Source organism: Heloderma suspectum, chromosome 4, assembly GCF_057233095.1.
Source record: "Heloderma suspectum isolate Gila_16-S chromosome 4, 16-S_ref, whole genome shotgun sequence".
NCBI classification, from domain to species: Eukaryota; Metazoa; Chordata; class Lepidosauria; order Squamata; family Helodermatidae; genus Heloderma; species Heloderma suspectum.
The window spans coordinates 79,737,527-79,750,316 of record NC_139461.1 but is presented as its reverse complement, the minus strand read 5'-3'; the positions used below and the strand labels follow the sequence as shown (position 1 = coordinate 79,750,316).

The following is a 12,790-nucleotide window of genomic DNA, read 5'->3' as shown; positions in this document are numbered from 1 at the left end:
GCCCTACAACAGCCAATGGGTTATTGGGGGGTTATTTCCCCCTTCAAGAAGCCATGCTCTGGCTTATTTTGATTTTGCAAACCAGGCTAATGTGAGCAATAATTTAAAAATGAAACATTTTGAGAGATGTGTTGAGAAACTGATGAAACCCAGAAGTTTTTATTTTGTGTGTGTGTGTGTGTGTGTGTGTGTGTTTAAACCTAGATGAAAACATAACCAAAATTGGTTGTAGGGTTTCAGCTCAGCCCTGATATAAATGAATGTTATTGTTGTATTTATTTCCTTACATAATACTGAATTCAGGGCACAATATCTACCATATGTTCTCTGCTTAAGAGAAGTTCCTGTTTAAGAGAGATTAATTTGATGCATTAATTTGATCAAAATAAATTTGATGCAGACAACTTTGACATTGTCACTCTAGATACAGTTATTGTGTTATGTTCACTTGAGTTCTCTACCCCTTCTGAGCAAGTTCTTCCTCTGCATGACGTCTTTTAACCAGAGGACCACTCATAGGCCAGCCTGACCTTGGGCTATAGCAGGCAAAGGATATGCTAAATTAATGCGAAAATGCACTCTCCTGTTTTTCCTTCTAATCTAGGTGGAGGGGTAGGACCTGTTCACACAATAGTTAATTTGTGTTAAGATGTTGTGCTGTTATTTTTTGGATCGTACAGTGCAGTCATTTACATACATGCAGCCTTTCATATGACATAAAAGAACCTTTGAACCTCTTTCGCACTATTTGTGTACACATGTGGCTTCTGTTAATACAGGATAGAAAGCAGAAGATAACTAATTTCAACCATTGCTAGGTTTGTGTTACAGATGTGGGAAATTAAAACACGCACACACTTTTGGATTATATGTAAATGGACTTTGTTCCTGTATGTGTTAGACTTAATTCTAGCACATACATATCCCAGCAGTGTTGGGAAAGTACATTATACATTCCAAACTATTATTTCCAGGGTGGGGAAAAGTGCAAGAAAGCATGGGGGTGGGGAAATCAGGAGCAGCTGAGAGTAGTTTTGGGACCGAGAACACAATTTGCGCAGCAATAAATATCTCTGACTAGTCCAATATTTTTCTGTTTCAGAACATGAACTACCAATAGATTTGGTGAATAGTAATTAAAAACAACACTTCTATCTACTGCATAGTAAAAGAGTATATAACTTCATATAACTTTATGTCTAGGGACTTTCAAAATGCTTGGATAAATAGAAGTTCAGATAGACAGGAGTCTTCATTAGATGAGGCTAAGCTATCATAGGGCTACAAAATGATTTCCAGTCATCAAGGGTTGTGCAATAGGGGATTCTACAATATTCAAGTGCCTTATAAACTGCTTATATTTGTATGCCAATAAATGCACATGTACTCTAAGGAATTAGTTTAAAATTATGCATGCAAAACACACTTCACTTGACCTTTCTGGTGGTCGTTAAGAAGATGGGCTGAAATGCATGAAGCCAGGGTCCTTATATTGAACAGCGTCCGGTGATTCTTCTCTGTCCTTTCTATTCTCTAGGTCAATATCAGTCTAGAGCATTGGCAGAGAGCATGCTTACTACCAGTGAGTTTTTAAAGGAGATCAGTTACGAGCTCATTACAGGAAAAGTTAGTTTTCTGGCATCACATTTCAAACACACATCTTTAGGTGAGTGGATTGAAGATTCTCCTGTTATGGCTCGCCGAGTTATAAATCTGACCATTTTCACACATTACTGTTTTGCCTAAGTTAGTTGTTTCCTGACTAAATACAGAGCTACTTGCATGGTATCTTGAGACCCACTGCCAGCCACTTAAAAAAAAATCAAATCAGTTTTGAGACATCATAACATTGGCTCAGGGAAGCTCCATGTTTAGTGAAGGAATAGACATGTGAAGTCAGAAATAAGCAGGAGCAAGGAGGGAATGAATTCCCTCTCCTCTACTTAAAGGCATCCACCAGTTTCTTCCCAATGCTTGTTTGTGTAGAGAGGGCTCCCCCTCCTGTTTCACTGTACATTAATCACGGGTTCTTTCTAGGTCGTGGAATATCTATGATATGACAGGGGTGTTGACCACATTATAATGCCTCATTTTAACACAGATGTTCCCAAGAGGGGTTTAAAACAATTATAAAAATAACGTATAGCATCGTAGAATGATTTAGTAAACCAACTGAAAATAAAACAGTAAAAACATACTTCCAGATAAATCCCAAATAACTGGAAGAATAAAAATGTTTTCACTTCTCTCCAGAATGAGGCTGTTCTGTCCCAGGTGACCATCTCAGGCAGGTGGGGTTCTAGCTTGAAGGGGGGGGGGGGGGCTGCTAAACACAAGTTTGAGTTCTGGCAAGGGAAGCAAGACCAAGTTCAGGTTCTGATAAGGCAAAGTCCAAGCAAAGCAGGGAGCACCTTGGAGAGCCCTGTGTGAAGCTCAGATGGGAGAGTCATACAAGCAGGCTCAAATGTTGCTTCAGTGACCTGCAAACTCAGACTGAACCGTAAATAGAGCTGCAGTGGCTGGCTCCAGTGGGTAGCTCGCTCCACCTTCAGTGAGTAACACTTATCCAGTTAAATGGGCCTAGACTGCTTTAGCAGCCATTGACTAGGAAGGCACAGTGGAGGCTGTTGTTACTGGGCTTCTAGCTAGAGAGGTGCTGACAAAACAGACTCCTCTTGTGTGGAGCTTCTGAGGCAAACCCCTCTCCCACTCCAATACGTCCTCTGAATCCATGGTCTCATTCTCCAAAGATAGAGAGTCAAACTCAGGGTCATGACACCAAGCAAGGAAGAACATAGAAAAGTTTCTCCGGGGCATATATCCTGCAGCTCGGGAGCCATAATTAAAAAGGCTGTGCTCTTGGAAGAAGTTAATCTCAGCTGGGGAGAAGACATTTGAAGTACAGTTCTAGGAACTCTGAGAGGACAGGCCTTATACAGGAAAAGGCAATTCCTGAAATAGTCAGAGCCCAGGACTTGGAGGCTTTTAAAAGATGAAAACCAGCACTTTGAACCAAGCTTGGAAGTAAAGTGATAAGTAATGTAAATGTTTCAGAATGGCTGTGAGATATTCCTACCAACTCACACATGTTAACAAATGGGTGGTACTGGCATCCTGAATCAGAATGTTTCCAGACAGTTTTTACAGATGTCCCTGTGTAGAGTCCAATCTGGTCTGCAGGGCATGAATGACAATATCCAGATCTCTTTCATCTAGCAGCAGGCACAGCTGAAATCAACCAAAGCTGATAAAAGGCATTCTGAGCCACAGCTGCTATCTGAGAATCTAGCAGCAATGCTAGGTCCAAGAGTGGTTTGCACTGTTTGTTTAAAATATTTAAAATTTTCAGGCTGTCTTGCATGTATAATAAAAACAATGAAATCCAATACTAAAAGCAGTGAAACAGCCTAAAGCTGCATTAAGACAGATTAAAACTCCTGGGTAAATAAAAAGACCTTCACTGGGCACTGGAAAGATTAAAATTTCACAACAAATAAGCCGCTCTAAAGAAAGGATTATATAGATGGGGCACCATCACTGAAAAGGTCTCTTCCCTTGTTTCCATCTGCCTCAACTCTGAAGGTGAAAGCACCTAGAAAAGGGCTTTTGAGGATGGCCTTGGCATTCTTGCAGGTTCCTTTGGGAATCTGTAGTCCTTTAGGTACAATTGCCCCAAACTGTGAACCTTCTTAGGGGAGAGTATGAGCTCATCCACATCAAGCACATCCCCAACTAGCCAATCCCTTAAGTCTTCAACAACCACTAACTATGCTTTCTCGTGGATGACTGTCCAATCCATTAGTGATTCCCAACAGTTATTCAGAGAAGGAACTGCCACACCTGGATCTGATGAAAAGGAGAAATAGAGTTGGGTGACATCAGCAGCCTAGATACCACACACCTCTGGACAACCTTTCCCTGTAGTTTCATGGGGATGTTAAAAAGCATAGAAAATTAAACTGAACCTTGTGGAACGATGTAGGAAAACATGGGCAGAGAGGGAGTGGGGGGAAGACACAACCCCCCCACACTATTTCTGGAACTTGCTCTCCAGGAAGGAACATAACCACCACAAAGCAGTGTCGCCTTTCCCATTCCTATGGTTTCTAGCCCCCGATGTTCTAACCTTTATGTGAATCTTTATTTGATCAGAACCCGCTGAACATCAGGAAAAACTTCCTGAATGTTAGAGCAATATAACAATGGAACCAATTACCTAGGGAGGTAATTGGTTGGGGGGCTCTCCCATGCTGGAGGCATTCAAGATGAGTCTGGACAGCCATCTGTTGGGGATGCTTTGACTTAGATTCCTGCATTGAGCAGGACATTGGACTCAATGGTCTTATAGGCCCCTTCCAACCCTACTATTCGATGATTCTATGACTATTTGGGCAAAAATCGAGGTTGGGTATTAAATACGACACAGTCTGTCTTTCCACCATTTCTTGTGAAGGTTTCCTAGGGATGTATTACAGCCTGTTCAGATACATTTTTGTTCTAAAAGCAAATTCTTTACTAGGCGATGAATTAGACAAGCTGCTCGAGACAATGCAACAGAGACGAGGAGATAATGTTGTAATCCCTTTCAATGGAGGTATTAATGAATGTGTATCATCTCAAGAAGCAGCTGCCATGGTTTCCACCCAAGAACTGGGTAAGGGTTGCCTCACAAGAAATGAAATGACGTATGTCAAATCCAAATTGTAGCTGATGTCTAGGGACTGGAGAATAAGGCAACCATTCTACCCTGGCCTCACTCCACCAGCCCAGACAGTAAAACCATTGAAAAAGTGAGAATCGAATGCCATGGACATGGAACGATTACTGGGACTTTCCTGGGCCTGGCCATGCAAGGAGAACTGCTTTCAATAGTTCTACAGTTGTAGAATCAGGCTTCCAGGTTTATGCTTGTTACGAACCACCCAGAGAACTTAGGCTATAGGGCGGTATAGAATTCAAATAAATAAACAAACAAACAAAGTTTGCGGAAGATTGACTGCCTGCATTAAAGAACAGATTAGGAGGGGGATGTATCAGTGCAGTGCTGAGAGGGCTCACAGTTATCAGACCCTCCACCCATTATTGGGGCCATAGTGACTAAAGCCGAAAAATGTTTTTTGTTAGCTCTAAGCTATTTCACAAAATCACAAATCATCTCAAAATGAAATAAAACTAAAGTTTGGCACATAACAGGCATAACAGGCTACTGATAACAAAATGCTATAACAGAAACAACCTATTCCTGATCATAATCTTTGAAAGAACCAGTTTTCCTATGTGGAAGGAATTATGAACTTGGGAGATAGAGGGATGGTGTCAGGAAGTGATCCCAAATGCTTTCAATTTTTTATTGTTGCATATATGACATTTTGTGTCCTATTGACTGAAAAAGCTGAAAGATCCCTTGCATGCATGCATACATGAAATTGCTTTTGCTTTTTAAACATGCTGCAGGGGTAGTTTTATATTTTTTAAAATTATATATTTTAAAAATTATTTATATATCACTTTTGGAACATAAGGGCCATATTATCACGCAGCTTTTTCCAACCTGATGCTCTCCAGATGTGTTGGATATCAGCTGCCATCATTCCCAGCCAGCAGGTCCAGTGTCCATGCTAGCTAGAATAATAGGAGCTAAACTCCAACATGTCTGAAGGCCAACTGGTTGGGGAAGACTCTTGTCACACCTTTCCCTAGTCAGAAATGGCATTTCTCCTACAAAGACATGCATTGCTATAATTAGCCTACTGCTAAAAGGGAATAATCCTAAAAATACCCAGTAGGGAGTAAGTTCCATGATTCAGCTGAACTTCCTTTTGAGTAATCATACTTAGGATTCCACTGCACAACTATCAATAATTCAATTTTAGGAAAAGAGCATTCTTGAATGTAAGATATGACAATGGTATTTGGCCGCAGTGAATTTCGTATTTAATAAGGGGAAATATATGAATGGCATGACTTTCCCTATTTTTTATTTTATTTTATTTTATTTCAAAGGTTATCTTGGTGAAATATTTCCCATGAAACTCCCTTCTGGTTCCTCAGTCCTAAACACATTAAAATCCTTTCTGAAATCTAGAGCCCATCTTCAAAAGCAAAATTTCTTGGCTTACAAACAGTATCTTACCCATTATCTTGTCTGTTTTGAGCCAAACCGTACATTACATTGTGTGCTCATTAAAAATGCTATTATGCCCTTTCTCAACAAAAGGCAGCCACAGGGGACTCTCATCTCGACTGAGACTACAACGTGTGGGAGGGGTGTTAATCCTTACCCCTGTGCCATTTTTCACTGAAAGCAAGAAATTTAAAGAAGGCTATAATCCTCCTTATCTCCATTTGGGCCCCAGTTTAAACCCATGGGCAATTTCCATTACACCTGAAATATATATTCTGTTGAGTGACTTCTGTTAATATGATGTGCCAAAAGGATGTTGTGTTAAAATGGAAATAAATGTATTTGTGAGATTTGAATCTTGCCTTCCTCCTCTCCCAGGCTCTGAAAGTGCCATACGTGTGTGTGTGTGGGGGGGGGGGGAATGTAGAGTATGGGATGTTCCCCCAGAATCCTCACATCTAGGTATTGGCCAGGCCCAGGCCTGCTTAGCCTCCAAGAGGGAAACTCATCATCAGGCATGTCTGGGACTAGAAGATAAATTATGGTATTGCTTTCTCCTAGATTTGGACACTGAAACCTTCCAGATTTATCAACCACAGCTCACAATTGCCAGAAAGCTCTTGTCGCAGGTATGTGCCATTGCAGATAGTGGCAACCAAAGCCTGGATCTGGGCCACTTCAGCAAAGTAGATTTCATCGTTGTAGTCCCTCGTTCGGAGGTGTTGGTCCAACAAACCATTCAACGGATTCGACAATCAGGTAAAAAAGCAGAGCAAAAAGAAGGGTGTTAAATCCAACAAGGTGTTTAGATATGCCTGGACTGAATTCATGGTGTTTCCCACTTAAGTAAACAAATCCAGCCTGCAATCTTGGTTAATAAAGATATTTGCAGCTGCATTCCTGTGAATGAAGATCATAATCAGGCTGTGTATTCTCTTCTTTTTGTTTTAGCACTATCAGAACTGTAAACCAAGGTATACAGAATTCTGCACCAAAGAAAGAATTCTGTGTCTTGTAGACATTATGCAAATTAGGCACATTGATAAATATTTGATTATTGTTTCATAAGTCTGTTTCTCCTAGTCATGGGGAAGGCAGGGGAGGGGCTCTGTAGGAAATTGAACCTCTTCCTACTGCAAGCTCTGCTGGGCACTTTTCCTCTGATTTGGGATTTGAGATTACACCAGGTATTACTCATATATTTTCAGGCCTATCTTGACAGCTGTCAAGACTAGAAACTTGATTTTAAAAAACGCAAGTAAATAGTTTCAGGATGCTGAATTCTGTGTGCAATTTTGACACATGCATTATTAAAGAAGATACACAGTGGCTTTGGACAAATTTGCCAATGATGTGCAGCCAAAGGCATTTGAAAAAAAGCTGCACTTATGAACACCCACATTAGATAAAATAAAAATGCAAGCACATTGGACTATTTAATACAGAATATTTCTTTGGTGGAGAACATTTTTTATGAAGGTGTTCCATTGTCTTTAGGGGCAGAAAACTACCAAAAAAAAAAAAGTTGAGCCAAGTTTTCAGCCATTATATCTATATACACACACACATACACACACTTACACACACAGATTGAGAGAGAGATTGAGAGAGAGAGTAATGGCTGAGTTGGCATTGGGTCTATCCTGAAGCAAAGCTGGTACAGTCTCCACTCTGCTTTTGACATGTTTTGTTATTTATTTTGGGGCAAAAACCAAGTTCTCTCCCCAACCCCATTTCTTTCCCCCAGGTGTTCTTGTAGACTTGGGCCTTGAAGAAAATGGAGCAGCTTACCAAAGAGCTGAAAAATATGTGGTGCGGCTAGACAATGAGATTCAAACCAAGTTCGACATTTTCATGAGGCGAGTGAAGCAGAATCCATACACCCTTTTTGTGCTGGTGCATGACAATGCCCATGTAGATTTAACAAGGTAATTCATGCAAAGTAAAGCAGTATAATGAATTTCAGGAGTTTTTAGTAAGCTGTTTCAGGGGCTTTTAGTAATTTGTGTGGCAAGGAGTGCCTTCTCCTGCCGTTGCAGCAAGGGTGAACCATACCTTTCAAACCTGTGGTAAAGACATATTTCTTGACCATGTCTGGACAATTGTGGGGGCAGAAGAAACCATTGTGGCTTAGAATCATAGATGGAGGGGGGCTATAAGACCATCGAGTCCAACCCCCTGCTCAATGCAGGAATCCAAGTCAGAGCATCCCTGTCCAGCCTCGTCTTGAATGCTTCCAGTGTGGGAGAGCTCACCACCTCCCTAGGTAATTGGTTGCATCATTGTATTGCTCTAACAGTCAGGAAGTTTTTCCTGATGTTCAGCCGGAATCTGGTTTCCTGTAACTTGAGCCCATTATTCCGTGTCCTGCACTCTGGGATGATGGAGAAGAGATCCTGGCCTTCCTCTCTGTGACAACCTTTCAAGTACTTGAAGAGCGCTATCATCTCTCCCCTCAGTCTTCTCTTCTCAAGGCTAAACATGCCCAGTTCTTTCAGTCTCTCTTCATAGGGCTTTGTTTCCAGTCCCCTGATCATCTTTGTTGCCCTCCTCTGAACCCTCTCCAGCTTGTCTGCATCCTTCTTAAAGTGTGGTGCCCAGAACTGGACACAGTACTCCAGATGAGGCCTAACCAGTGCTGAGTAGAGGGGAACTAGTACTTCCCGGGATTTGGAAGCTATGCTTGTATTAACGCAGCCCAAAAGAGCATTGGCCTTTTTTGCAGCCACATCACATTGTTGGCTCATTATTCAGCTTGTGATTGACAATTCCAAGATCCTTCTCGCTTGTAGTGTTGTTGAGCCAAGTATCCCCCATCTTGTAATTGTGCATTCTGTTTCTTTTTCCTAGGTGCAGAACTTGACATTTATCCCTAATAAATTTCATTCTCTTGTTTTCTTCCCAGCACTCCAGCCTATCAAGATCACTTTGAATTTTGTTTCTGACTTCTTCCCCTGCATGTGCTGCGCACATGACCACAATTTGCATAATTACCCATGATGCAGCATGGGTTGCTGTGTCATCCAAACCCAGTGTGGTGCTCAGCAGGGTGACTTCTCACCAACACCACAACCCAAAGGGGTGTGGGTAAGAAGCCACCCATGCCATATGCCATGCCAGGTTTGGACAACACAGCAATCTGTGCTGCATCGCAGATAATTATGCAAATTGCGGTCATGTGTGCCTGCAGGGGAGGGGAAAAAAATCACAATGGTTTCTTTCACCCCCGAGATCATCCAAACACCCACACTAGGTTTAAGAATAGGCAACTATGTTTGTAATGCCCTTCTGGTTGCCTGAATTCATGAGCTCTATGTTTATGAAGTGTTGCAGGTACAGTGGACTTTCCCTTGGTATAATGCACATGTCTGGTATGTCAGAGATACTTCTGGTGACAAGGTGATTGGTGGTATGTGGTGTTTGCTTTATTGCAGTGGCCTAGGAGGACTAAGGATAAGGCTTCAGGATATGCTTGATCTATTACTGTAATGTTTGCTAGGGCCTACCTTAGATTATATTGACAAGAATCTAGGTCTGGGATCTCCAACGTGGTGCTTTGTATGATGCATTGTCATTGCTAACTGCTTTGATACAAAACAGGCAGAGTCATAGAGCTCATAGATCCAGGATACTGGCACTGGGCATCAGAGATTTCGCATAGCATAGTGATTAGGCATGGACGGCAGTTTTTAGTTCTCCACACCAGGGCCTGTATGTTGCTAATCTCTGCTTCAAATTTGCTAGTTTGAAATTGGCTCCACAACCACTTGAAAATCTATGGAAGTTTGGGACATGGTAATGATAATCTTGCTCACCATATGGCTGGAGGCCTCAGAACTAACCTCTATATAGTTGGTACCACCAATTGATAAGTTTTTCAGCAGGTACCACATCTGCTTTTAAGCAGGACAACAGACATTTGCATGAAACCTACTTTTATTGTTTTGTAGAGGACATTAAGGACATTAAGCCATTCTTTCTAGGTCTGTACATTAACACCCTGTGAATTTACTGATTCTTTGTGGACCAAGTGACTCCTTCAGTCACCATTTTAATCTTAAGGATGTGAAATGGACAGCAAAAGCTACATCTTTTGTCTCTTTTCCTAGTGCCATTTCAAGCTCTCTGTCCCATGGTGAGCCAAGTCATGGACTTGCTGATAGAGTAATAAACTGCAGAGAAGTTCTTGAAGCTTTTAACCTCCTTGTCCTCCAAGTGAGTTCTTTCCCATATGCTCTTCAGACTCTGCAGTCCAGAATCAGCTCTGCCAATGAGGTACACTGGATACAGTTTGGCAACATGGTAAGTCTCAATGTCACAACTTCAATACAGTTCTTAGGAAGTGTTTACATGCTCCCTGTGAGCATCTTTGGTCTTTAGCCCTGTTGATGTCATAAAGACAGAAGGCATTTTACTCTGTTAATTTAATAAAGGCTGTAGCCAAACTTTGATGGCATCTAAGAAGTAAGAGGCTGCATGTGATGCTCATCTTGCTCATCATTCATTGTGGCCACTAATTGGCATGCCAGTTGCTTCATCTGCCATTAGGAACCCCAAGAAATTGTTTAGTAATGGTATGAACTTTATTTATTTTGAGAAATGTATGACCTGCCCCTCAGTGGTCAGTTGGCATTTCCAGGGCAATTACAAAACAGTAAACAAAAATACAAATATTAGAAAACAACTAAAAAATAAAATCACAAGACAAAAACCCCTCTAATCAACAAAACCTCACAGCAAATTAAAAGACTTTTAAAAGATAGTAATATGAAAAGGCCTGGGAAAGTAAAAAAAGTTATTTGCCTGGCACCAAAGTGATAGCATTGTGGGTGCCAGGCAAGCCTCCTTGGGGAGTGTACTCCATAGACTTGGTGCTGCCACCAAAAAGGCTCTCTTCCTGGTTGCCACCCACCTGATGGTGGGGGCACCTGGAAAAGAACCTCAGATGTAGATCTCGGTGTTTAGCCAATTGATACAGAATAAGATTGTCCAGTAGATATGTGAGTCCTAAGCAACACAGGGCTTTAAGGGCAAGCACTTTGAATTGAGCCTGGAAGTGAACAGGGAGACAATTAAGTTGTTTCAAAATAGGTGTGATAGGAGCCCACCTCCTGGTTCCTGGTAGCAGTCTAGCAGCTGCATTCTGAACTAACTGGAGCTTTCAGACTGTCTATATTGCAGTAATACACTTCCCTCATGGAGGGACAATAGGAAACTTATTATTTGGGATCATTATGGTCCTTCTAGAAAGGATTACTAAAAAATCTGAATACCATAAGGTTGTGCCTAGTGATGGGAAGAAAATTCACTCAGTTTGCATTTTAATAAGAAAACAGAAGGAGGTGAGCATCCAAAGTAAGTCACAAAGAAGAGAAACAGGTTTTCAGGATATATATATCTATATATATATATACATACACACACACACACACGTATATGAAAGCCCTGCAATAATTTTTTTTGCGCCCTGGGAACCTGTTTCTCTTTTTTCTGAGATGCATTTTAATGAGAAATTATCCTATGTTGCACTTTCCAACAAATACATGAACCAAAACTCAGTTATCTTTTAAAATCACAGTTCTCTGCAGTGAAGTTCTCCAAATGTATACAAAAATGTGTATATTAGGGGGAAATGCACACGCATGTGTATATTAGTGAAAATAACATCCAGAAATGCATTATATTAAGAAAATTGCTTGCAAAATACGTATATTAGGCAAAATTGCATACAAATGTGTGTATTAGGAGAAATGCACAAAAAATAAATATGAATTTTCATGTGAACTTTAAAAAAAAGTCTCAGTGTTCAGAATTAACTGAACTTAAGAGTGGAAAAACTGAAAGAAACCAAAACTGACAGATTCATCCATCACTAGTTGTGGCAATATTAAACAATTGTATTTAATATCCTGTTTATGCTGAAAGAAGACATTAATAAGATATATGGACATAATGATGTTCATTTTCACAGGGAGAGGAAGAACATGATAATGATTTAGATGTAGGACAAGTATAAACTGTTTGTAAGAATAAATCGTAAGATTTTGCTTGCAATATCTCTGTTTGGAACAGGAGGAACTAAGCCAAGATGAGAAGCTATATTTTGGCTTGAATGAATACAGCAAATCTCTGCAGTGGGGAATCACAAGCCCTCTCCTGAGATGTGATGAAACATTTGAAAAAATGGTGAATACACTCTTAGAGAGGTAAATACTTTTGGGCTCACGAGCTTCAGAAAGCTTCAGGTCACTAATGAGCAGTGATCAGGAAAGAGTTAGTTCCAAATATGATGTGCATGTGTTTTAAGGTCAACTATTTTTTTCATGAGGACAATATCCCTACCATATATTTAGGATTGCAGCCTAAGTGTTGTTTTGCTGTCTTGAAAAACTACAACCCCTAGCATTATTAGGGCTAATATCTGTCCTGTGTAAAAACCCGAGGCATGTGACTAGAGTGCTGAAGTTAAATTATATCTGGATTGATCACAGACCTTCAGCAGTGGTACCATAAAATGGGTTGCAGCCTTCCCCAACCTGATACCCTCTGGATGTATTGGACTGCGACTCCCATAATTCCCAGCCATTATGAGAATTATGGGAGTTGCAGTCCAACACATCTGAAGGGCACCAGGTTGGGGAAGGTTGTGCTGTTTGTGATTACTAG

The 12,790-nt window shown here is 40.8% G+C and overlaps 1 protein-coding gene across 1 annotated transcript in view; it reads left to right on the top strand.

Annotated features, from left to right (window-relative positions):
- GREB1L (GREB1 like retinoic acid receptor coactivator) overlaps nt 1-12,790 on the top strand; it is a 229,354-nt gene that overhangs the window by 168,306 nt on the left and 48,258 nt on the right. The window contains exons 14-19 of the mRNA XM_084849730.1: nt 1,538-1,666; nt 4,520-4,654; nt 6,686-6,883; nt 7,872-8,052; nt 10,234-10,426; nt 12,197-12,330. Of these exons, the coding sequence (XP_084705856.1) occupies nt 1,538-1,666; nt 4,520-4,654; nt 6,686-6,883; nt 7,872-8,052; nt 10,234-10,426; nt 12,197-12,330 (970 nt within the window). The remainder of the gene's footprint in view (nt 1-1,537; nt 1,667-4,519; nt 4,655-6,685; nt 6,884-7,871; nt 8,053-10,233; nt 10,427-12,196; nt 12,331-12,790) is intronic.